The following is a 27,395-nucleotide window of genomic DNA, read 5'->3' as shown; positions in this document are numbered from 1 at the left end:
CTGGGACAATTGTATAGGTTGCAAATCCCTATGCCTCAACAGCTGTATGAGGACACAAGATGATGAATACCTCTAAAATAACTACAGCAGAATCTCACTTTTGGTCAGCATTTCAGTGGTACCTGCCTGTTCCCTGTGTTTGCTGCCAAGGCAAACTAGTAGACTGTATTTTGACAAGGAGAAAACAACCTCAGATTTAAACACGCATGAACTCTGTTGCTAGTTGGACACAGAATTCACACACCAGTCTATTTGCAGAGATTTATATCTCATGCCTTCTGACAGGATGGAGGTGGCAGCTCTCATCTGCGAGAAGCATCCTTCTTTAGACAGCCCTGTCAAAAATGAACACCCAGCTCTGAAATATACAGGAATTAACCTGAAGATAGCTGAAATTCAGTGCTACCATTTGTGCGCTCCTTGGTTTGGTCTGGCAGGGACGGACTGTCAGGTCCATGGGCCCTTACACTGATTGCTACCAGATTTCAGAAGAGCGTAAGTTCTTTGATATGAAAGACTTTAGGGAAGCTCAAATAGTGTCAGTACGAACAGGTCTAGACTAAGACCAGAAATAATTTGGCATGTGAAGATTCATCTGGATGATGAGATGGGTGCAAGGGCCAGGACATGCTGGGTGCTGTTATGCAGGGTCAAAGTTTCACAACACATTGATTTATCTTTCTTCCTAACCTGGCTGTCGCTCACACCAAACTGATGGGACCTCCTGTTTTCTCTGTCACTGAGACCAGGTTCACTTCTGCACTTTAAACTCCAGGTGGCTGCACCCAGTCTTACTGGGTGTAGAAAAGCGGGCACCAATGGGCCACGGTTAATCTGGTGGTGTGAAGTTACTGTAGGGAAGATGAATTATACTCAACCCCACTGACTACACAGAGACTTAGGGAATGACTATTCAAATTGGGTCAAATGAAGTTGTCCTTGAGGCCCAAACAATTCAATGCCCAAGGGTTTTTCTGAGTGATGACCAGCTACAGAGGAGAATCACCAAGGGCAGACCTCCAAGGCCTGAACAAGGGCAGATCTGCAGTGAGTTTTTTGCCACAGGAACTGAGTTCAATCTTGTTTTTATACCATTTTGTTCCTAGATCCTTTTCTCCTGTGGGCATGGGATGAGCTGCACTTGCATGTATGAACTTCCCACCCAACACCCACACCCCTGCATCTCCTCTGCCAATATGTCATGCAACTTTCACTGTAGAAGTTGTAGCTGAACTGCAATAAAATAAAATAAGATGACTTACCTGCCTTGCCTACCCAGGTGTTCCCTCTGCCAATAATTTCAATTATGCTGAGTTCTGATGACTTAGGAAGTCATTTTGTTTTTGTCTTTGATCAGAAGAGAGGAGAGACCTACCACAAGTGAAAGGGTGGGAGAGTGGCTGGCAGGGAGGACCAGGTGTTGACAAAGGGGAGAGAGATGGAGCATTGGTTGTGCCCCCTTCTGAGAGGGGTAAATTGTTAGACTGACTTTGCTGTATGAGGTACCTCCTGTCTAGGTAGAAGTCAGCTGAATGAGGCTGAAGAAATGCAAAACCTCTGGAGGACACCTAATCTGAACTTCCATATTCATCTCTTAGGTAGTGCAATGATATTTGGAACATGGAAAGCTCAGAAATATCTATTGAAAGGGTAGTGGAAGGTGCCAGATATCAAGGTTCTTCAAGAATGACCCTAGTGATGGTCATCATGTGGCTGTGATTGCCCAGCTGCCTGCTGTGGCACTCTGCTTTTTCCTTGTCATGACAATACCTCTCTCCGCTACCAAGACAGGAGGTAGGATGAACTGAGATAGGAAGTGGCTGGCTCTAAGATGAGTAATGAGTCGGAAACAGGGTCTAAGGCATCATGACTTGCTGGCACTGACCAAACCTGTAGGCAGCAACCCAGGGACAGTGCAGATACAGCTGGTGCCTGATTTGCAGCTTTCACAAAAGGTCAGTCTTTCTGCTACGCCCATTGCTACAAGACCATCTACTCAAAATTGCAATGTAAATGTACTATTGATATTGTCATATCAAATGTGACATCTAACAGCAGATGGCTTGTATAGAAGTCAGTGCAGTACTTCGTTGAAGCTTGTGTAGACTGTAAGTCGTAGCCTTGTATAATGGTATCTCCACGAGAATGCAACCATCTCCTTTTACATTCAGTAAAACTAAATAAGACGTCCAAGGGGGAAGACAGCAGTGTCATGTTTATGAAATTGGATTACTCAGCTCCCAGGCTCTGAAGGTTGCCTACAGCTTCCCTCCTGGACATGCTAAGGATGGTTTTGTATTTCTGTTGCCTTCATTGAGTTCTGGCCAAGTATATGCTCTCCTATCCAGTCAAGAGCACATGAAGCTGCAGCCATTACTGCAGAAACCAGAGTGTTTTATGCCTCCTCCTTGTTCTAAATGGGATGTTAAACATGGAGAGGGGACAAAAGAGCAATAGCAGTGAGCTGAGGCAGTGGCTTATGTTGACAGTTTGATTGGTCTATTGGAAAGACTTCTGAGAGATTATTTAGTTACAGTGAGAAGAACGGGAAGATTAAGACTTTCTGTCCAGCAGAAGAGGGCAAGACAATGCCTGGTGAGTAAGAATTCAGACCAGCAAAATACAAAGGCACAAATCAAAGAAAAAGACAAATGTCCAACACTTGTTGCAGATTCTATAACTGGATGTCTTCAGATCCAGCTTGCCCTTTTCTGAAAAAAACAGTTTGAGCCAATACAAATGAGTCTCTCACCCTTGGGGTAAAAAGATCAAATTCAGTGGTTGCAGCACACAGACCTGCCTGGTTTTGCAAAAAGGATTTTTATTTTTTTTATTTATTTTTTATTTTTCTGTCTTACAACTTCATGAAAAGGGAAAGCCCAGATGGTCCGTGTTTTGGTGGGATTTATGCCATAATGGTCCTCTGTGCTGATCTATAGTGGCTGTGCTGTCAGAAGCAGCAAAATAAAGTGAATGGTCTTGGGCAGCATTAGAGAAGCTTGGATACAGACGTAGTGTGAGGGGGACTTATCCCTTATTTCCCCTCTAAACTGAAGTTAATTCCTCAATTAGCTTTTGGTAAAATGCCATTAAGTTATTACACATGGAGGGACATAGGAAATAACATGACAACTACAGACCACACATGAATCCCAGAGTCCGTAGTGCAGGGGACAGAGGATGTTGTTATGTTCCCCACAATGGCTATGCTGAATATCCTCCCAGTGCATGCCGATGGCATGTGATGCTGAAGTGTTTTCCTCAAAGAGCACTGAGGAATGTTCCTCTGTCCCCTGATTTTTATTTGTCCTACATCCTCTGCTGGATCTGTTTCATTCCTTTTATTTTTTTTTTATTTTTTATTTTTTTATCCAAACAAGCTTTGTAAAGCAGTTAGCTTTAAGCATTTTTCATGTGCTCTGCCTGGCGTGTTGCAAAAGCATCCACAGTGAGCAAACACCAGTGGAAACCGGGGTCTGCTCCCACCATGCTAGGAGGCTGGCCAGTTACCCCCATATCCTGCAGTGTCTGTCTTCTGAGCACCTTCTTTATAGTCTCAGTTGGGTTTTGAGTCATGATAGCTCAAGAGCAGAGAGCCCTGCTGCAGGGCCCAGAGCAGACCTGCATTTCAAGCTGGGCCCTGTAGCAACTTCAACATCTCTGAGAAGAGTGTCACTGGACCAAACTTGTATTGGTTAACTGATCTAGTTCAGACTTTCTGCATAGCCTTTGCATCTTTAGTTCCCCATCCTTACTGGGTATAATTTGCTTTGGAGAGCAAATGTGTGGAGAAAGCACACTTAGGCATTAGCTATAGCTGTGCTACAAGCATGGCTCATGCCCTGCACACCCAGTTTGTAAAGCAGCTTCCACACTTTTCCCATGTAGACAAAGCCCTTTTTGTTGGAGACTAAGATATTTCCTAGATTGGGACTTTGTTTGCCTCCTCTTAGCTCATGTGAACAGTTGTGTAGCATGGAGCTAGGAGTGCATGGCTGGGAGTGAGTTGACGTGACTCTACTGAGAGCAGTCCAGACATCTGTATGTGCTGACATTAGTTTCTGACAAGAAGATGAGGAACACAAGGCATTGTGGATGAGAAAGGACTGTGGCAAAGTTATGTCCTCAGCAGGAAGACCTGCAGCTTCTGCTGAACTCCTATTGCTTTTTTTTTTTTTTTTTTTTGAGTGAAAAGAGTCCAAAGTGAACAAAATAATAATAATTTATGTTCCCCAGGATCGTTTCTTATTGTACAGACACAAACACACAAACACTGTCTCTAGTTACATGGAATTAATAAGTAGCAACCATCATTTCAAGCTAACAAGTCTTCAAAAGCATTTACCTTCTTGCAGGGGCCTGGCACCAAGGTGCACCAGAGATAGTGGTGTAGATGTGGTTGGAAATCTAGTGATGATAGTTAAAAAATCAATTAAATTCAGATGCTTGTGTCAAACGGAAGGAAGATTAAGATACTGGCGGTGTTTAAATGACATGCACAGGAGTTTCAATCACACAGGCTAAGAAGAGCTCTTCACTGCCATCAGTTCTTTTTGGAGGCAGAAAAAAGTGTGTTGCTGGACATTTCATTGCCAAAAGGAGAGAGGAGAATGTGAAGCAAACTGGCTAATGGAAAAGCAAGAACTAACAATGCTGGAAGAATGTGGTTATAAAACCAGTAAGGCTACAGCAATATTAATTCATCTGTTACAGTGAGTCATTGTCAGGTTGTATCTATCTGTAAAGTAGGATTGCCAGATTATGATTGCATTTGGTAAATGGTTTAAAATAACTTCCAGTAAAGAATACTAAAACATCCAGAAAATTCTGGATTAACAGATTAGAGCAGTTTGATCACATAGTCCCACTGTTATAATGCAGCTTGATAACATCCCATAGCCCCTCAGCTTTGGGTTCTCCGAGTCATGTTTGGTTAAAACAACAAATTGGAATATTTCTTATGTTAAAAGGTGGATGCCATGTACCTGGCCATATTTGCTCTATCCATTAGTCTGGACAGGGAAATGTGTGTGAGGAGAACTGAGCTTCTGATTAATATGATGGGCAAGGAGAGCAATACCTGTTGTGAAAAAACACAACGTGATGGCAGTAACAGACTTCTGGAAGCTCTGGCCCAACCTGTGATGTGAAGCAGGATAACCACTAACACTAGGCCTCCAAGGGTGAAACTTTCCTACCACCATAGGCACCTGCCCAACAGCTGCAGCACTTGTGCATTATCCTTTCCAGGGATAATTTCCTTTCTATGGGGCCTGATGGGATTCATACTAGGGTACTGAAAGAGCTGGCTGATGTTGTTGCAAGATCTCTCAGTTGTTTTTCAACAGTCTTGGGAATCTGGAGAGGTCCCAGTCAACTGAAAGCTGGTAAATGTTGTTCCAATTTTCAAGAAGGATAAGAAAGAAGACACTGGAAATTACAGGCCTGTAGTTTCACTTCAGTGCCTGGTAAAAATATGGAGAAAATTATTCTGGGAGTTATTGAAAGACAACAGTCATTAGTCACAGCCAACATGAGTTCACAAGGGGCAAGTCCTTCTTAATGAACTCACTTTTCTTTTACAACAAGGCTACCCATTTTATTTATTTTATTTTTTTAAATTTTGGTAAGGCTTTTGATTCTATCTCTCAAAGTTTCAGTTTCCTTCTGGACAAAATGTCCATGCATACAGCTAGACAAGTACATAATATGATGAGTGAACAATTGGCTGCTGGGTCAAGTTCAAAGGGATAGAGTAAATTGAGTTACATCAGACTGGTGGCTGGTCACTAGCAGGGTTCCTCAGGGCTCTATTTTGGGGCCAGTTTTCTTCAGTGTTATAAATTACCTGAGTGCAAGACTTGAATGCATTCTAAATAAGTTTGCAGATGACACTAAATTAGGAGGAGCTGTTGACTCCCTCAAGAGTAGAGAGGCCTTGCACAGAAATTTTGGCGGACTACAGGGCTGGGAAGTCACCAGCCATACGAAGTTTAACAAGAGAAAGGACTGCATCCTGGATTCTGGGATGGGGCAACCCTGGGTGTATGTACAGACTAGGAGATGAGAGGCTAGAAAGTAGCCATGCGAAAAGGAATATGGATGTTGTGGTCAACAACAAGTTGAACATGAGTCAACAGTTCTAAATACACTTCAAGGGTCCAGCATATTTGATCAGGTCATAAACAGCCCCCTCCAAGATGTAGCTGATCCTTGGTCTTTCTGTTGGGTGATCCTAAATATGATTAATATTACATCTTGCAACCATGGAACAAAATTGGCATATCAATAGAACCATCTTCAGCAGTCACATGTGGGAAACTACAGCATAGGTTGCAGAAGATTACAGAGCAAATCTTCTTGGAATCCCTGTCCAGACGCATCACAGACAAGAATATAATTGGGAACATCCAGCATGGATCTACCATAAGCAAATTGTGCCTCACCAATCTGACAGCTCTATGATGAGGTGACTGGCTCTGTGGTGAGGGAAGAGCAGTGAATAACATTTACTGAAGCTTTATTAAGCCCTTTGAGATTATCTTCCATAGCATCTCTATTGCAAAAATGGTGAAATATGGACTAGAGAGATAGACTGTAAGGTGTCTGTGCCACTGGGTTCAAAGGCTAGTGGCTCAAAATCTAACTGGCAGCTGACTATGGTATGCTGGAGGGCAGGGCAGGTCTTTGAAAGAATATTCTCAACAGGCTGAGAAATGCGCTGATGGGAACCTTATGGGGCTTAGAGAAAGCAGATGCAAAGCCCTGCTTCCAGGGTGGGATGGCCCCATGCAACAGGACGGATTGGGTGTTGATTCACTATAACACAGCTTTTCAGAAAAGAACTTTTGTATCCCAGTGGGCAGTAAGTAGAGCAGGAGTCAACAGTGTGTCCTCCCGTGAAAAAAAGGTCACCCCACATCCTGGGCCTGCATTAGCAAGAAAGCAACTAGGAAGTCAAGGGATGTGGTTGTTTGCCTGTGCTTAGCACGTGAGTCTTATCTGGAGAAAACTTTGGGATCCCTAGAACAAGAAAGATATAGACATATAGATGGGAGTCCAGTGGAGTCCACCATGATGGTCAGGGGGCTGCTTTGTGTAGCACCTCCAGGGAAGAAACCTACAGATGATTCTTTTAACCTAAATTATTCTATGATATGATTAGTCACTGAGCACTCCAAAAGGCTGATAACACTTGCTTGTTCAGAGTGTGGCTGTGAAGTTCTTAGTGACAGACACTTGTCTCTGAACTGTAGATATCTAAATATTAGTTGTCAAAGCTGCAGCTGGTTGTGTTAGTTCCTCCTCTGGTCAATAAAGAACAGGCACCTGTGGGAGGGTGCTTTTCATTGCACTCCAAAAAAAGTACCTGTGATTGGATGGTAACTAACCTTCAGTGATGTCTCAATGATCAATTTAGACTGAATAGATGGCTGGCTGAGGGAACTAACCCTTAGGTGTCCCCATTAGGAACATCTCCATCTAAGCTAGCCACTTAGGCTCCCTTTGTAACAAATGGAGAAAATGATGTGCTTTTAGAACATGATGCACTGACCTGTTTTACCTGTTTGCTTCTGGATGAGGTTCTCTGGACCACAGTCTAGACATGTCGTCTAGACACAGGGCTTTAAATTGTGCCTACACATCTGTCTTATATGGCTTTTACTGACTTTTGATTTCCACAAACGCTGTATGAGGGTGCAAGCAAAAAACACGAAGGGTGTTTTTTAAAAGGTAAGTAGGAAAAGCCAATATGCTGTTTAAAAAGCCACAGAGATGTTTCTCACACAAGCTAGCACAGGAACACACACCTTACCCATAGCAGTGCCCTGCAAAACCAGAGCCCTGCACACTGTTTACAGAAAAATTCAGAAAAGCTGTTTTGGAATCCTTGAATGTCATGGACTTAATTTCTCATTGCTCAGGGTGGGTTTGACTGTAACAGAAATATGTGAATGCTCAATGCTCAGTGAACAGAGTCACCCATGCATGAGTTGTGTACCATTACCTGTATCACCACAGTTCCTCTATCTGCATGCACAAATGCTGTGCAGGTAAGTTATTTAGGTAAGTGAAGTGACAGTTGAGCTTCTGAGCAACAAAAGACTTTTCTATTAAGATGAGAGCAGATTCAGAGGGTGAGGCACGGAATGGATGGAGTTAAAGGAGCCCAGCAGGTGAACGCTTAGCTCTGCCTTACAGTTCTAGACATTGTGTGGGCAGGTAAGAAGAATAAGGAGCATTTAAATTATCTCCTCATTACTCTGTGTGGAACAATGAAACAACTGTGTAGCTGATGGAGGAGCAAAGGTGTTTTGGGGCCATGATGCTGGTTAATGGACTGGAGCACCTGACACATGAGGAGAGTTCGTGAGAGCTGGAACTGTGTATCTAGGGTAGAGAAGGCTCTGGGGGGTTCTTGTCAATGTATAAATACCTGGTGGCAGAGAGAAGATACAGCTGGGCTTCTCTGAGTGTCTAGTAACAGGACAAGAGACAATGAGGACAAATTGAAACACATGAAATTCTGTCTGAACAGAAGAAAACTCTTACTGTATGGGTGGTTGAACACTGGGACAGGTTACCCAGGGAGATCATGGAGTGTCCCTTCTTGGGACATATTCATTGTGTCAGCTGGACACAATCCTGGGCAACCTGCTCTGTTTTCTATTTGACTCTGCTTTGAGCAGGAGGGTTGGGCTACCTTGTCTCCAGAAGTCATTTACAACCTGAGCTGTTCTGTGATTTTGTGACTAAATATTTAGTCCAGCAGCAACACACCATGGATTTAATGCTGATGGATTGAAAGCATTGTCATGGGGCTGCTGGGACAAAACTTACTGAAAAAGTCCTGGGATTTATTACATTGTGAGGGGAGGATGGAGAGACATATGGCAGGGGAAGACAGGACAAGAAAAAGGACGTACCAAGTGGTTTGAATGCCATTGCCACAATGGCAATGACTCTTGCAAGCACTCCCACTCATTTGCCTGTTTGAATTTTCTTAGATTGCTGGAAGCAGGAACTGGCATCTGTTCTGTTTGTCCAGAGCCAGCATAACCCAACCTGCTAAGGCTTTCCTTCTCACCCTCCTCTCCATCTCTCATTTCTCCTCTTTTCTCCCTGTGTCCTCCTCAGTCTGGCACTGTCAACACAGATGGGAACTGCCAAGGCAAAATCACAAAGTTACAAAATTATGTAAGGCTGAACCAAAATTGAAATAAATCATGCTTTTTTAACACCTGTCCTAGAAATCCTCTTGTTTCCAGTTGGGGAGTTATCACCTGACATCACCTGTTGAAAATCCAACCCTAAAATCCATTCTCTTTTTAATGGGAGAGCCTCTGATTCCACAGATATCTTTCCTTTGCATACACTTCGCTCACTCACACTCAGTCCTCCTACTCCTGGAGTTGCCTCCATTCCTTTGATCTGTTACTCGTTGCAGTCCTCTTGCCTCCTACTCTTGCCTTAACTATCCCTCCTCTTCTCATGTCACCTGCACCTTTGCTTTCCTGTTTCCAACCATCCTGTTCCCCCCTTCTCTGCCTCCAAGCCCTATTCAAGGCACTGAAAGTTTTTGTTTGTGTTTGTTTATTTTTAACCTGCCTCCTGGTATTCATGCAGCTCTTGTTTGTCACCTGAGCCATGTTACCTCCCTTTAAAGCTCCCACTGTCTCCCCAGCTCTGTTTTTCTCTCCAGAAGTCAGTCGATGTACTTTATCCTCAGCTGTCCTGCCCATGTCCTTGAAGAAACAGCTTGGTCCAATGTCCTTTTCTACTACCAACCCTCTTTACAGTCTCTCAAGTTGTCTTTACTCCCTTGAAGCCAGTCTCCTTCTGCATGATCCTGACCTCCACATCTCTCATCCTTGGTGCTTCTACATTAACACCCTGCTGACCACTCTTTGTTCTTGTGGTTCTTTTTCCTTCTTGTAGGGGGACTGCAGCTTTCTCCTGAGGTTTTATAATGCTTTCTGAGCTGGTCAAGTCAGAGACCTGGCAAAGGCCAATTTGAGTCCAGTTGGTGGGACACTCAGCTTTCCTCTGCTGCTTGATCATGAGGTGAGTGAGCAAAGAGCAATAAGTACAGTTATCTGCCAAAGCTTGTGCAACCTCCAGATGTATTTCCTCAACAGACCCACATCAGCCTACATGCAAATTTGCAAATGTTTTTCATATTACCCCACTTACCAGGCTTTGGTGATGGTACCAGCACTGTTGCCTGGCCCTGGAAATACCTTCTTTACTGCAGTGTGGGAACAAGGTGGTCCCTGGTTTGGAGCCAGGAGAAGGAGGGTTTGCAGAGGGTCATTTCGGTAGCACTGCTGGCCACAGAACTTGGTCCTGGGGGCAGGACCTGAGTGCTCCTCAGGCCAGTATGGGCACAATGTCCAGCTGAAATGTCAGGGTCTCAAGTAGCCTTGTGGAGAAGTCCTCTCCTAGCTTGGACAGAGAAGGGGACTCTGGCAAACCACCACCTAAATCAGCTCATGGTGTTGCCCAGCCAAGGTACAGGGAGCAGGGTCAGACCTGAGCCCTTTGCTTGTGCCAAGCCCAGTTCCCTCTAATGTCAGAGGCTCTTTGCTGGAGGAGTCCCCACAACAAAGTGCTTCATAACAGAGCAAGCAGATCCCTTCAGATTACTATCATTTCCTCTTGTCTGAGCATGGCGTTAAGCAAATGAATCTGCAGTTGCATCCCTCGCATTATCTCTCTGCCTACTGGTGTGTGGATTAGTGTTGCTGCAGCAACAGCAGTTTTGTCAGATGAGCCCATTTTGGGAGAGCTGCTCCAGTTTGGGTGACTCAGGGCTCTGTCATGGGCTTGAAAGTGATTTGGCATCTGCCTCCACCCCTTTGTTTTGGCATCTCACAAGGTTCAGCTCTGACTTATTTGCCAGCAAATGCTAGAAGGATTGGAGGAAGGGGGGTAGGGCCTGGGAGTTAGAATCTGCTTCTCTTCCTAATGAATGCAGCCTGAATAAAGTTGCTGACAAGGGTGTGCATCCAGGAACCGGGATCCTTTATGTTCTGTGTATCAGATATAAATGTTATGTTCAGTAATGCCTGGTCAAAGCAATGTCACTCTCAGTTTAGAAAACACAATCAAGTGATTCGCCATGGGAGAGAACGTATTCTGCATGGGCTGTGATAATATTATTCACTCTGTAATTTACATAAATGCATATAATTTGCATATGCAAATCTTTGGCTTCCAGGCTGTGCCTGCAATAAACACAGCAAGATTTTTCAGCACTGCAGAATCTTTTCTCCAAAGAGTGAGATGCTGAAATTAATCTGGAGATCCACTCACTCCAAACTGCCAGGGCTGTGGCTCTGCATATGGACTGCCTGTGACTAAGACCACCTCATTTGTTGGTGCTGCTGCTGCCTCTTCCAACACTCACACTGCCAGTCCTGCCTGAAAAGCATTTGCAGCAATGGGAGAAACCACGACTCAAATTTGCCTTCCCTTCTGCATCTTCTCCCAGAATGGTGCCACTGAAAGGCTGTGTTTCCTACCAGGGAAGAGGAGGTGGTAGGACAGTCATTCCCGAAGGGAGTCTCACAGAAATCAAGGGAAGGAAAAGAGACTTCTCAAGCTAGGTCTGCAGGGATTCTGGCTATCCCCTGTTGGTCAGCCAATCCCCTCTCTGCATGCCTCCAATTGGGGCGTTGCTTTAGAGATGCCTTGGCAGTGGTTGACTTCATTAAGTGGTTAGTACCAACTCTCTGGAAATCACCCACTGTGAGGCACCAATATCAGCATCAGAAAGCATTTGCCCAATGATCAGATACTACAAGAATATCCCATTTAACACTGTGGATGGGAATTACCATATCCACCCAACTGTCCCACAGACAGGGATTGAAGATAACAGGGGTGATTGTACTCTTATGAATGGCCAGAGGTTACCCCAAGAAGGATATGCCCAGACCTACGAGAAGACAGCAAGTGCTGTGGGCTCATCCAGTGCAATATAGCTGGGACTAAGGCACCTAACTCTGTCACATCTGGATGAACTCGCTCTTAAAGTGTTTTATGTCAGATGAAGCATGGGAAAGCCCAGCTGAATCTTTTGAAAGCCAGATCTACCATTAGTCCTTGTAGTTTATTGTTGTGATAAATGAAACCTCAGCCACTCTCCTCCCATGGAGAAGACAGCAGCACTCAGAGAAGAGGGGTGCTGTTTGCTAGAAAGATGCCCTAATATTGCAGAATATATTGAACCAGTTAACACACTGGGTCTGCTTCAAAGGTCAAGCTACCAGTATCCTGTTTTCCTTACCAAGTTATCTTTGCTATTTAGGGCAACACCATGAGAAACAAGGCAGGGGTGAAAGATACCTTTGCCTAGGTATCTGAAGGTTCCGGCAGTCCTGTTTTTCTGGATTCAGGAAATCCTCGGATTTTCTGAGCTGAAGCTAATTACTGGACTATCACGTTTAAGGGCTACCAGTGATGTGATTCTCAGTAATTTTCTCTAAGTCATTTCTTACCCCTTGATATATGTAGCCCTCAAAGCACTGCCTGGGTACAAGTTCCGCAATCTAACTACACACTCCTCCCTGAAGGTTTAAACCCAAGGGCTGATAATTTCTTTAGCAAACTTTGGTTCTTGTATCCTGAGAAATAACCTTCTTTTCCTAGGCACACAATTGTCATCATTCAAGATCTGCACGGCCTGTATTGTATTCATTCATAATTGTCTTCCCCCAAGCTAAGAATCTAAGGTAAATATTGTCTCATCATCTGAAGCAATTCAACCCTTTTGCTTGCTTGTTGCTGTTGGCTTGTCTCTGTGATTTTCTCATTTCATAAACCATTTTTGGAAAATGCAATGATCAGACTGCAAACAGACCTCAGGATGCAATAATGGACTGAAATAATGACATGCTGATACTTTCTGTTTTGAGAAAAAATCCAGCAACAGCTCCTAACAGACCTGCTGTCAATTGACAAACATGTTCATAGAAAGCTGAGCAAGGAACTGAGCAGCAAGGTGCAAAGCTTGTAGATGGTTTACAACTCTGCACATTAATTATTGAGCACTGAACTAGCAATTGCAGAGAGCTGTTCATTACATAATTGCATAATAATGGACATAATTTCCAAGATGGTTGTAATAGAAAGTTCAACCTCTATCTGTGTTGTGAAGATTAGGGATCCTTATCCCAGTTTTCATTACTTCACAGTCATTGACAATTAATCTGGTATTTTATCATCCAATGAGTGCCATCCATTCCTGCCTTCTGTGGTCACCTTTATGTTGGACCATCCTGAGTAATGTGTTACATTTGCAAACTTTGTCGCATCACTGTTTACATCTTGCAATCATTTTATGGTCAGGAAACCAATGGGAAAGAATCAATCTGAAAAATGATATCTGTTCTTAAAGGTCTGATTCTTGCTGAGAAACTTCACCCAGAAACTTGTTCTTTTTAATCACTAGGGACCTGGCATTCTTTCTGGTCAAGGTCAGGTGTATTATGCTTAACTGAGTTCAGAATATCCTGGGAAACTTGGTGGAAGATAGGAACTTCTTATTTTGTTATACAGTGCATAATGTCAGGCAGAAATGGGCTGTTGATTACAACTAAGAATCCTGAAGCCTGATATTACTTAAGAAATGTCTGAATGCATGCAGTAAGAGAGAAGCACAATTAGAACACAGGTAGGGTTGGACACCAAAGACACAAAATCTGGAGGCCATAAGACAACAGATACTGTACTGATCATTGTTAAGAATGTGTCCATAAGCCTCTGACCCAGGACATGTGGGTTAGACTAAATAAAAGTAATTATTGCAGTGCAGGTAAGTGCATTAGTACTAGCAGTATGGTGGAAGACACCACCATGGCAATGCCATGTCTACCTTGCTTCTGGTAACTGTGTTTAAAGGCAGCAAAGTTAATGTAGCAAAAGTTATTTTTGAACATCTGGGAGGACTTGTTTTTTCCTCTGGATATGAAGGGTCGATTTTCAAGAACTTCAGACCTTTTAGCGTTTAGATTATAGCACTATCATCATTGTCTCTTCCGGTTGTCTAGATATTCCTACTTTACCATGTAGTTCCTTAGCACAAGATACCATGTATCTGATCATGACACAGCTGAGGCACGGGATATCTGAACTATTGGCTGAAGCTGAAACAATATCTCCTACAATAATATAAATATTTGTGTGAGGTTTGCAGGTAGGTTGGGACCCGGATACATTGCACATGCAGATGATGGGAGTCATCTGATGAACTTGCAGACATTTCAGCTGAGACCATTGTCCTGGTCTGCCACCATAGTCCAAGGAGGAAAACAAGCTCTCATTTCATTTTAGACCTCTGCAATTCAATTCACAGAATCACAGAATTGTAGCATGATATAAATGTGTCCTTGTCAGTAAGGCAGCTAAGATGTAGCTGCAGATGTCTCCAGCAGGATGACAGGGATAAGGAGTGAGGAGTTCAGTGGTACCCAATGGGACTATGATGGAGTTGTGAAATGCCCCCTGTGACAGTTTTCAAGGATCACTGCAAATTTGTTAACTACTATTCTTCACAACTGCTAGAAAATAATTGCAAGAAAACTGGATGTTTATGAGACATAGAAATGGGATCAGAACAGAAAAAAAAATCAAGAATTTATCAGCTAACACTAACCCCTTCTGTTTTAAACTTGAAGAATCTATTTGTTGAAAAGGAAGAGGAAGATCTCTGGTGTCTGAGCCAAAGCAATACTACAGTGGCTCAGGAAAAGTATTTCTCTTTCAAAAATAAAAGGTCCAAGTACTGGGAAAGATGCCAGTTAAACTTGATTACATTTGTAAGATTAATTAAAACCAGAAAGGTTCAGAGAACTGTGAAAAAGACAAATTAGCAAATCAGGAAACCTATCTTTAGAAAAGGAATTAGAAAGAGTTTCTCTCCTTTTCTATATAAAAATTTGCTTAGCAAATCATAGTTCTTTCATGTTTTCAGAGATGGCAAAGCAACTGCACTAACAGTCCTGGAGATGAACACTTTTGTTACAGGGTAAATATTCTGTTTTTTTCAAGCCCGTGTAGCTGAAGCCCTTTCAGCCAAAGGTGGCTCACAATTTTTTCTTTGGTGACAGTTGAGATAGTAAGCATTACTTTTATTATTATTAATAACAAATGTATTTTATCAACAAACGTGTAAACTCACATGCAGTCAGAGCATGTGTAGTGTTAAAGAGGCACATTAATCATAGCACAATTTTTCTTAGCCTTTGCCCCATGGTTGGTACTAGGATGTGGTTTTTACCATGTTGCACTCTGGATGTAGCCTTTAGCCTGAAAATTCCAGGAAACAGCCTTAAATAATATAGCCTGATACCCCCATATCAGAAGCATTTCATTATGTTCAGTATTACTCTAATATTAACCTCCAAACTTGAGTAATATTAAACCACTTCCATTTGTAGATATGAAATGAATTTTAGGTCATCAAAAAAATTAAATTGCATCTGCCAGCAGGAGGCTAAAATTAAATTTTGACTAAGGGACATAAGCTAATCTGTGTGTATATGGGATATGTAAATTAAACATACAGCCAACTTTCTGACTAATACTTCCCATTTCAGATCCTTTAGGAAAATCACACATAGATCCACTGAGTGATACTGGGAACTGATAATGAATGAGATTATAGACATGTGCAGTAGCTGATTTACATCAGGTTTGTCTCATCCCAGCAACAGCCAGTGGAGAATAGGTATTTAGATTGCATAAATTGAGTGGCTCTGTCCATAGACAGAGAGCAGTAAGATGATTTCATCCTTCCCAAGATCAGATCTAAAGTAGGTTAATTTGAGGTCTTCTTTATAGAGACGCAACATCTTTCCTACAGCAGCAAATTGTGCCTTGATGATTTGCATACAGTAGTATCCTATCTTTGTGGAAGATAAATCCCATTGCACTTTTGCCATAGATAAGTATTTTCACAAGTAATTTATAACTCTTCAGATCTATGCTACATTGGGCACAGTTTCCATTACAAGCTTCATTTAGAGTCATTGCCTTTAGGAAACTGAGAGTAAGAGTGTGATTATAGAATGAATGCCAGCATACAAGATTCTTATTTCCCAAGTTTGACTGTATGTCTTGAGACATGATGGTATCCATATGGACACAAATAAAATCAGCTCAGAATCCATCTTCATAAACCTTCACCATGAGTTTCATAGTGTAAAAATGATAGCAGCAATATGAAAGTATTTTTTGGATGCACAAGAAGGCCTTCACTTTTGTCAAACACTTTGCTGCCTGGCTGAACTCTGAACACAGAATTCTTTCTATTTTAATGTTCAAAAGTGTGCACTGACACACTGTCAGATATGAAAACCAGCCAAACACTTGAAGACAACAACTTGTATGAGGACAGCAACTACCAGCTGCCAGCAACCTACCAGACTAGACTGGGATGCTTCATGAAGGCCTAGCAAAAATTTCTAAACATCTTCAAGTTGAGACAAATTGCCATAAACTCTACCTTGGTTGGACAAATCAGATCTACAATACCAAGAGAGTTAGCAGCTGGACAGTAATACCACTGCTAACCCAACTGACCAGAATTTATGTACATTAAGTATGCGCTGATTAAAGCAGCTTCATTCTCACGATGCAAAAGGAATACTGCACTCTTGTTCATATTGAGATTTCTGCTGGCAAATCGACTAACAGCTTCTGCCTAAACATTAGGTGAGATGCATTTCTAGATGACTGGCCTGTCTGCTGATGATCACTAGAAATTGAGATGTATAGCACACATCAGATGAAGACATTTTTCAGTTGAATGAATTTTCCAGTTGAATACACAACAGAGATAATGGAAAGTGTTGTGCATTATTTCTACTTATTTTCATTACACATGGCAGTTCTTCATTCTTTAATATTTTATATTTAAAGTTTTCTTTAACTTTCCTCATAAGATACTGCTTGGATCTTCTCCTGCCTTTTCCTACAAAATCCAAACACTGGTTTAAGTTAAACTGTTTACTTGGCAGTGGGATGGCCCAATGAGCATCACTGAGACCCTATCACCAGTGTTAGATGGGAGATGGCTTTCTACCTGCTGGTTAGTGTCCCTGCTTTGTGGGTAGTGTTCAGTGGACCTACATGACAGCAGTGGAAATCAAGCACCTGCAGAGCAATACCTGAATTATGAAAGTGTAATGTAAAAGTCAGAAGCAATTGAGTGACCTAGAGTCAAATCCTTTGCAGGCTCTGTGTATTGTGCCTGCAGGAAGAAAGGAAGGGCTGAAGGCATTTTTGCATCTCTCCTGGTCTTACAGAGTCAGTAAAGCAGTGACTGCAGTGCAGCAGCTTGAGATCTACAGGCCCAAAATCAAACTAGTGAGAAAACATTAGCTAAAGACCTATAATGACACATACCTGGGCACAGAAGATGTGTAGTGCATAGCGGGGGTGGCATGAGTGGCCATCAGGTTTCTTCTTGACACAGGTGTTGGGCTGTATGTTGCCATTGAAAGCCTTGAGCTGTAACATGGCTGAGTTTGCTTAAATGTGTCCAGGATCCCAATGAAATCCCTCCTGCCCACCACCACATATAGTGGGGACTCCATATTACAAGAACTGTCTAATACCGCATCTTTTGTAGCACTGCTCTTATCCCTGGCAAAGGGTGTATCATAGACTGAGAAATGATGATTGGAAGAATCCCTGGAGGTCTCTAGTCATAGAATCATATAATCATAGATTGGTATGTATTGGAAGGGACCTTATATATCACCTAATTCCAACCCCTGCCATGGGCAGGGTCACCTTCCTGCCATGGTCAGGGTCACCTTCCACTAGACCAGGTTTCTCGAAGTTCCATCCAACCTGGCCTTAAACACTTCCAGGGATGGGACATACACAACTTCTCTGGGCAACCTGTTCCAACGTCTCACCATCCTCAGAGTAAATAATTTATTTTTTACATCTAATCTAAACCTACTCTCTTTTAGTTTAAAACACCTGCTTTTAGTCCAAGCATCTGCTCAGAGCAGGACCCTCCCCTGCACCAGCCCAGAGTGGTGGGGCTTGCTGCAGCCAGGTCCTGCAAATGTCCAAAGATGGAGCCTCCTCACCTCCACGATCAGCTGGCCCAGGTTTGCACCACCCTTTCAAGCAAGGAGGGTCTCCTCATGTCCAGCAATTGTCCCTTGATATATTATCTGACACTAGGGGGAAAAGACTGTCTCCATCATGTTTGTAACAGCCCTTTAAGAAACCATAGGCTGCTACTGAATAGCCCTCAGTATCCTCTTGGCCACAGTAAATGAGCCCAGATCCCACCATCTTCCCTGGTGAGCGATGTGCCCTAGATCCTCATCATCCTGGAAGCATCCACTGATCAGCCTTTAGTTTCTCTACATGCCTCTTGAACTGGGTGGCCAATTCTCTACACAGCGTTACAGGTGCAGGTCCCTCAAGTGCCAGGCAGAGGCTAACAGCTTTCCTCCACCTGCTGGCCACACTCTTCCTCCCAATGTAGCTCATCACACAGTTCATTTTGCTTGGGATAAGCAAAACTGTGAGTTCACATTGCTGCTGGTGACTGCTGGTCCTTTTCACCACTGCTCTTACTCATTTGGTTCCCTGCCTGCATGCATACAACTGTGTTGGAGAGCTGTGACATGTCTACCTGACCACATCAAGGTGAGTGGTCACATCAAGGTGAGAGCTGAGAAGACAAGACAAGAATGTAGAATGGCTGCCATGTGAATTCTACAGCGCCCCACAGGCAGCCCTGAGCTACCAGTACCAAGGAGCCAGAATTCACCCCTGAATTTCCAGTGTTTTTCCAGAGGTTCTCTTAGACAGGTGCTTAATTTTGTCATGTACTGCTTTTAATGAACGATTCAAATGAAAAGCAATCGGCTTGCAATTAAACTGCTTTTTAAATGTTATTTGTGACCATTTAAATTTACTTCTAAATTTAGTTACAAGAATGTTAAGAGATCCCTGACTTAAGGGCAGAGACACTTTTAAGTCAATATATGTGAGTCAGAGCATTTCTCCACATGTTGGAGCCATCTGGCTCCAAGCTCATGTTGGCCCTGCAGGACAGAGTGGATCCCTGGGGCTGGGATACTCCATCTGAATGGCTAATTTTCAAGAGAATGAAACTTCCTGATGTTTAGGGAAATTCATGCCTTTCCTATTGCTCCTTACTATTGTGTTCTAGTAGCATTTTGAAGCTGTTACTGTACTCAGGACTCCAGTGCACTGCACTCTGTAATATAGGTGAGACAGAAAACTGACAAGAGACACTGACCATGATAAAACTTTGCAAAGACTTTAAATGTGTTGAAGTTCACAAGGCAGTATATCCTCAGAATCTCTCTTCTGGCAACGTTTGGGGTTGCCCAAGTGTGCTGGCAGTACAGCACAGCTGGTAAGCCTGAATTTCTGCTTGAGTGTTTGGACAAAACTCAGATATATTGTCTGATTTTTGGGTGGTCCTGTGCAGACCCAGGAGTTGGACTAGTTGGACTTGATGATCCTTGCAGATACCTTCAAACTCAGGATATTCTATGATTCTGATTCTACGATCCTGGAAAGCTCTTACTATGTATAATGGACTAATCATGCTGTTTGTCTGGGTGATGATATAGATACCTCTGGGTCATGCCTGTTTGCAAAAAAATGCTGAGGAAAACCTTTAAAACCATAAGATCTTTGTCACTTGTGTCCACTTAGTTGCTTACAGCTGTTTTCATGAGCAGCCACGCATCACCCCAGTGTCTTTCCTATTAGCTCTGGCCTCACTGCAGTCCTGGGGTAGCTTCACCTGCAGCTCTGGCAGTCAAGCTTTGACACACCTAGGGGAAACAGTCTGCAGTGTTACCCACCAGCTGCCTGCCTCTCCCTGCTGGGCAGTGTTAACACAGCAGAAGGTGGCACATGGTTATGCCTCAACTCTTCCAGTTCTGAGTTTTGTGTGCTAGTGCAAGCTGCTGGTGGAGGGACTTTGGTTTCAGGTGCCAGAACAGGAGTGGGAACAGCACCGCTGGGCTTGCAGGATAAGTGCCGTCAGCTCTGTCACTGACACTTTCCATTATTACCTTATTCATTTTCCCCCAGAACTGGATGCATTTTAAGCCATGGGAAGATTATATGTGGGGGTCTTCTATTTCCTTTGTAGTGCTGCAGCAGCTGGATTTGCATCAGGAAATCCACTCTTGTAGTGGATTCTGCAATGCAATTTTAAGTATTCCTTTTGAACAAAGCTTTAAGGGCTGCATGCATATAACCCACAGGCTACAGGATATAAATGTATGAACCTTCAGAGACTGTCAAGAGTGTGAAGTCTCCCGTTCATTCCAAAAAGGTAAGACACTGAAAGCTAAAGAAGACAAGCTACATGTCACCTCAAACTGCATCTACATGCAAATGCTTTTCACATGTGTTTTTCCTAATGAGGAGCTACTGTGGGACTAGTGAGAACATGATTTTAAGTTTCTGTCTGCCTCTTTCTAGGGGCCCAAGGCCACCGGGATCCTCAGAGAGCTGCCAAAGCCTCGAGACTCTCTTGGAAACATGTCTAAAGGATGGAAATAAAATTTAATAACATATCATGGACAAAGTGATTCTGCCAATTGCCAAATGATCTACTTAGAGGCAAAAAAATACTGGATGGGAATATGTAGGTATATGTAGGTGAGAGCCACAGCTATGGGGAGTGACCAATTGATTTTGTGTCCTCAGGAGCCCTGAGAGGATTGGGGCTGATTTCTTTACCTACTGTTTTCACCACTGGCTCCAAATCTGGCTCCTTTTCCCAGGCTAGTCACATGCCAAATGTTTTGAGAATTCTTGCCCCATTCAAAGGTGAATGATGCTGATGGAAGAGGAGAGCATTTGGTGTTTTTTTTTGTTTTTCGTTTTTTTCTCTCAGTTCATGGGTGGAGTTGTCTCCCTGATTGTCTTCTTCAGCCCCTGCACACATATTAGCATTCTGGCAGCACTTTCTAGCTGTTTCTTGGGCCTCAATATCTCTGTCAGACTGCACTGACACAGCTCTGGGCAGGGGACATATTTTCCCCTTCATCTAAATTTTTCAGGGCATTACCAGAAAGCTTTTGGTACAGCTGTCATTCTGTCTATATGCTTCATTGACAAATCTGTCATACCTTGATCCTCCCCATCTCACACATATGCTGTTATCCCTGCTGTTAGCAGAGCATTTGGGATTAAAAAAACTGACTGCAAGTGTGATTGGTGTCACCATCTTCCTGTCAGCTGGTGCCTAAGAGGTCTGTTGGCATGACCCAAGGCTGCTGGCTGTGGAGCTCATGTGCCAGCCCTGGCCTCGCTGCTCACTTTTCTTCCATCTGTGCCATCACTGCATGGCCAGGAAGGACAGCAGTCCTGGCTCTCCATGGCTTCACCACATCTCTCCATCTTTTCCTTCTTTGTCTCCCTTTTAGCAGCGGTAACCCAGACAGTGTAAGCATTGGACACATATCTGTGGAAGCTTTTACTGGCTTCAGTTCCTCATGTCAGCATTCTCAAAGGTAGCACATAGACAACCTTTTCCCATCTGTGCCCCATTTGTTCCTTTTCACTGCTGTAATAGGATAAAGGCATGTGAAAAGTTGGCCCTATGGCAAAATAGCAGCCCCTGCTCACTGAAAACTACTTCTACAGTCTGTACTACCCCTGGATCTTGCTCAGGCATAGTCTGGAAGAATTCTGGTTGTTAAGGGACAGGCGACTGAACACCACGGGCTGTGAACCCCAGGCCCTGTCCCTGTTGGCTTTACAGCCCAGCAGCTCCAACATCCCGCTGCTACCAGGAGGCCTCGGCACTGCAGACCTGGGCATGCACCGCAAAGTCATTTCTTTTGCATAACACCTTTTCAGACTTCACCTACATGCTCCCCATGCCAAATCTCTCTGCCTGGCATGTAGCATTTCACCACTGAGGCCGGGAACAGAATCCACTCTCTAACATGATGGCGTGTGAGCTGAAAGGTTGCTGTTGAACTGTGCACTCTCTAGATAGTATGACCAGAGGGGACGGATCCTTTCCTGAGCACTCAGTGAAAATAAAAGTCCTCTGCAGATTCGTCTTTTTGCTTTTACCCCTTCTATCACACTGTCACTGCTCTCCTGCTTGCCTGCATCATCTGACTGCACTGTGGAGCAGTGGGATTATTACAGCCATCCCTGAGCCCATTTAGGAGGTGCCACGACCCTGTTCTTATTGCACTTCTTCTCCTTTAGCATGTTCAGACACTTCCTCCTCACTACAGGAATATTTTTTCCCCATTTATGCCCCAAAGCAGAAATTATCCATTTTGATTTTGCTGCAGAAATATTTCCCATACAGGAGAAATATACCTAGAAAGGTTGCCCTAGCATGACTGGGCACTGTCAGCAGTTTCGGGGTTCTGCAAGCAGTACAGCATTCCCGAACATCTCGGATTAAGCAGAGATGGATTTATACAAGGATAAGAAAGCATTAATGATGTCCTGTCCAGCCTGGCTTGGACAGCTGTGGGAACCCAGTGCAGGGGACTGGGCTGATCCATTCCCCATCTTTGCTTCCCTTCCTGTGTCTTGGGGCATGTTGAACCCCGCAAATGGGATTCATCCCCCAAAGGCTGCTCTATGCTTGCCTGAAGAGCGGTGGATTGAAAAGACAACCTGAAAAGCACGTGTTTTTTCACACTGTATATCACAGTATGCTAGAACACACAATACATAAAAACTCATCTCCACAGGGCAAACATTTAAACCTTTGGTGAGACTGAAGAAGACTTCTAATTTTGCATGCTGTAAGAAGCATTGTCTCTGCCTGAGCAATCAGGAAACCATGGCCCCCAGTATTTCTCTCCTGCTCCTTCAGCCTTCAAGAAACCTTGAAAACCCTTTGCTGTTTCTGATAGCCTCTCCCTTATCCTTCAGCCCTATACAGGGCATCTCACCACACCATTTTAGTGCAGTAAAAATGCTTCAGCACTTTGGATATTGCCAGAATTGCCCCAGATACGCCAGATGCAGATTTATTGAACAAAATTCTGTGAGTAGTTTGTTTGACTCCCACCTTTCCCATGGACACTGCTTGCCATGCCCTCGGTATTTCCATCCATGACCAGCAATCTTACGTGTCCTCTGTATTGTTCATTTTGGGTGAACTTCTGCGGTTTGGGGGAAGGCACATAGTGCAGACACCTGTCTGCAGTGTCTTCTCCTGAAAACAGGGAAAAGCATTTTGGTGATGGGGACATTTTCACTTCACAGGGAAAATCAGACCTTTTTGTCAAGGAGATTTGGGTTCCTCTCTCTGAGAGTCAAATTCCTCCCAATTCAGGTGTTAAATCCTAATTTGTATCTGAGCCTGAGGCAGGTCAGGGACCAGTAAAACCCTGGAGGGCTGACGCCAGTGCCAGGAACCATTGCCCCATCCAGTTTCCAGTGGCAGATTGTTGCCTTTAGATCCAGCCACGCAATTTTGACCTGTGCTACAACCCACCGCGCACCCCCACTCAGACACGCTGGTCCCCAGATTAAGGAAAAAAGAGATACCAGGAATCAAAGTGATGTGGTCTTTATTTCAGTAGGGTCCCCTGCCCCAGGCTTAAGCCTTGAAGTTAAGCAGCCACGCTCAGGGCGAGGAAATCATTTAATTCTTTGGGAAAACATGCTGTGATTTAGCCATTTCATGAACCTGCATAGCTTTTAAACGCTTCCTGAGCGAAGACTTCTCATTGTATGCTTAGTCTTTCTCTTCTGGAACTGCACATTTTCATTCTCAAAGTCCACGATAATAAGCAGATTATTTAAAAAATTAGCTTTCCTTTCACATTTCTAAATATTCCCAGATATGGCAGTCCATTTCCAAGTTCACTCCCGCCTACTTCTTGCCATCTCCATGTTGGCACTGAAACGATCTAATTCAGTAATAAAAAAAAAAAAAAAAAAAAAAAAAAAAAAAAAAGACTTTTCTGGAAAGGCGAAAATAACTGAAGAATCTCAGTAGTGCCAATTCCAACATCTCCCTCTTTGCCCTACGGATCTTTAGGCTTATAGACCCTACCTGGCACACACAAAACTTAATGAGATATATTCCAATGAGAAATCGTACATGATAAAGACAGAAATTATCTGAAATACTCTGTTATGCAACTTGCTGTCTGCTGTGTTTAAATGACCTTAAATGTTGTAGTCCCTATTTTTTTATTTTAAACTGCTCCCAATTACCTTTTGTTTATATAGTTATTTATATTGTTTTATTTATTTTTAAAATAAGCAACTCAGATAATTTAACAGCCACATTATAAGATATAACCAATTATTTTATTATTGTTATTTTTATTGTTAGTGCAAGAAAATAAGCGAAATTTCCATAATTAGAAAGAATAAAACCCATCTTTGAGGAATTTTGCTAATGAATATTTTCTCAGGTGCCATTTGTGTTCTCAGCTTATTTGCTGGACTAAATTCACATAACAGAATACAACAAAAGAAGAGAAAGAAGTCCAAAAACTGCAGCAGCCGAAAAGAAAATAGAATATTTTTTTTTTATAAACATTGATCACAGTTTAATGGAAAAGAAGAAAATACCTGCTAAACAGTCATGCAACAGACAAAATTTATATTGCACAAGAAAATAAAAACACATCCCTTAACATTTAAAACAAATGCCTATTTCTACAGTGATGAAAATGGAGAAATTAAGAGTGGTGGGGAAGACTCCATTTGAGCAAAAGGAAACGAAGACATTGCCCTTTAAAAATAATCCCCAAACTTTTCATTAATTACCAGTCAAATCTGAAGAAATTATGCTTAGAATCAAACATGCAATCATGGCCAGCTCAGCAGTGCTAAGGTTGAAAAGGAAGGAACACGCATACACAAAAATCCCATAGCTAATAATTAATTAATTCATTAATCAATCATAGAAAGAGGGAAGGGGGGAAGAAATCTTACCACCAAATTGGGTAACCGGCTAAGACCTTTGTGCCACTGAAGAGAAAAGATAAAATTAATCCAAGCAGGTGGTAATCCATTAGTCCAGGCTGGTGCAAGGGGAAAATCTCAGCGAAGTTTTCAGAAAAACATTAAGTGTGAAAATGAAGAACAGCCCCCCTTCCAGGAAAAAAAAAAAAAAAAGGAAAAAAAAAAAGAAAAAAAAGAGTTAAACAAAGTCCCTTGAAGTGCGGATGACTTTCTGGCTTGTCAGAAACACACCTCTCCAAGCCTTTTCCCTGTAGATCATCCAAAAGCGTCTATTAAAAAGTGCAGGGCTTGGGGATGTCAGCAGGCAGCCAATCAGACCGCATGGCCCAAGGTAAGGGATGAGTCTCAGCTCAGGGCTGTCAATCATGTTCTCCTCCCCCTCCACCCCACAACTTTGTTCCTAGCCCTCGCTTCCACAGACAAACCATCTTCGCAAGAGACCTTACTGAGGCAGTGAGATTGTTGGTGGGTGTTTTCCTTTTTTTAATTTTTAATTTTTTAATATATGTTTTTAAGTTCATTTAGCAACTCAGGATGCACAGACTCTGCTTCTGACTTGGCATGCCAAGACTTTGCAAGGTAAGGATGAAGGGTGATTGTGATTGCGCTTAATTTCACGGTGGGGGTGAGATAGGCAACTTATTCTTTAGATGGAGAGGGATGTGAACATTAACCCTTGCAGGAGCACCAAAGAAGCAAAATAACCCTCTGATGGCATGTCAATATGTTGATCTGAGTCACATGGACAAAACTGGTTGTAAACTTTAAATGAAATCTGCATTGCCCAGGATTTTCAAAGTGTGTGGGTGGGATGGATGGAGGAGGGAGGCAGTGGCAGCCTGGATTTCTTTTGAGAAAAAAATGCCATGTCATGATGAACAGGAGGAAACAGAAGGGAAGATGTCCCATTATTCAGTTTCCTGTGAAGTGCATCCCTGGATGCAGAAAGATGAAAATATTAACCATAAAAAATACATGCATGCGATAAAAATAAACAAAAAATAACCATAAGCAATGTCAGTTCTCTAAAGATGTTGCATGTTCCAAATAGATTCAGCAAAGATTTTCCTTGAACAACCTTGTTATTATGTAGGGAGGCTGTTTTTACAGGAGCTATTGTTTCAGGGTAGCAGATCTAGGGCTTAACTCAACAGAAACAAGGGAGAATTCAAAAAAAGGTGTTTTTGCTCACTGAGCATCCTCAGCAGTCATGTTGCAGGCAATGAAGCTGCCCAGTTTATAACCACATGTAGATTAGCTGCTTTTCTGCAAATTTTGTGCAGAGCAATGGCTGTAACAGAGGTCCAAGATCTTGGGCAGCCCAATGCATCTCATGGTTTTGAATGTTATAGAGCTTCTCCTGCTATTAAGGCTCTGAGTGCAAATGCATTGTTTGTTGCTATTTGATTACTGGGATGCACCTGCCTCATCCTACTGTGTTTCTTGATACCCACTTAGAGATTTTAGTATATTGGGACACCGAGGTAGTGCCAAGCTGTTCTCCTAAGTGGTAGTCAGTTTCTTGACCATAATTCACCCAAGAAAGGACATCCCATAGCCGTCTTCTCTCTGCTCACCTCTTCATCAGTCCCTGCATCTGCAGCAAGCACTATCAGGCCAAGCTTCTCCAGGCTCAGTACAACAGCTTTACCAGCCCTCTATGACCCCCTGTATATAGAGATGTCAAAGCAGGCTCATTCCTCTTGTGAAATTTCAAGTCCCAAATGATTTATTAGGTGTAGTTTGTCCTGGAAAATCTCTTACCCGACACCCAGCTATGTTTTACTGAATACAATCACTTGTGTTTAATTAAACAATGATTTTCAAACAGGCATTTGGAAATAGACAGGTTTAATCTACTGTCCAGGTTTTTAGATCTGAAGCATCGACCCTGGCATGGGTCTGACCTGGCCTACTACTACTGTCCTGAACAAATTTTTGTCACAGCTTTGGGGATCAGGAACTTTTCCCCAGCAGATACTTAAGATGTAGCCCACCTTTTCTGGGCTTCAAGTAAGTTCAGTGTGATCGGTGAAGGTGGTCCTGTGTTTCTGTCCCTCTGGTCCCAGTGCCAGAGAACCATCACAGACACTTCTAATTTACTGTAACTGATACAGCCATGGAGTGGGTGAATTACCACTAATGAGCCTATAAAGATTTATCTGACAACAACAGACCGTAAATTGCAGCACAAATTTGCCCCTCTATTGGTGAATTTTTTGGAGCTCCACAAACAGAATAATGATTGAAAGTACTGAATAAAAGCACTTCAGTAATTAAAATGTCAAATTGGTGAAGAGGTGGAAAAAGGAGAGACTGAAGTGATATCTCAGGTGATACTACAGGTAATTGGCATCCCATGGGGGAAAAAATCCCAAATACTGCAGACATGCAGCTGGAGA

The 27,395-nt window shown here is 42.9% G+C and overlaps 1 protein-coding gene across 1 annotated transcript in view; it reads right to left on the bottom strand.

Moving 5' to 3' along the window:
- Positions 1 to 25,386, bottom strand: part of WNT3 (Wnt family member 3) — a 50,443-nt gene extending 25,057 nt beyond the window's left edge. The window contains exon 1 of the mRNA XM_005027845.6: positions 24,964 to 25,386. Coding sequence (XP_005027902.1) covers positions 24,964 to 25,043 — 80 coding nt within the window. The 5' untranslated portion in view covers positions 25,044 to 25,386. The remainder of the gene's footprint in view (positions 1 to 24,963) is intronic.
- Between the last annotated feature and the right edge of the window lie 2,009 nt (positions 25,387 to 27,395).

The sequence above is a fragment of the Anas platyrhynchos genome, chromosome 28 (genome assembly GCF_047663525.1).
Source record: "Anas platyrhynchos isolate ZD024472 breed Pekin duck chromosome 28, IASCAAS_PekinDuck_T2T, whole genome shotgun sequence".
Taxonomy (NCBI): Eukaryota; Metazoa; Chordata; class Aves; order Anseriformes; family Anatidae; genus Anas; species Anas platyrhynchos.
This window is presented reverse-complemented; position numbering and strand designations above follow the sequence as displayed.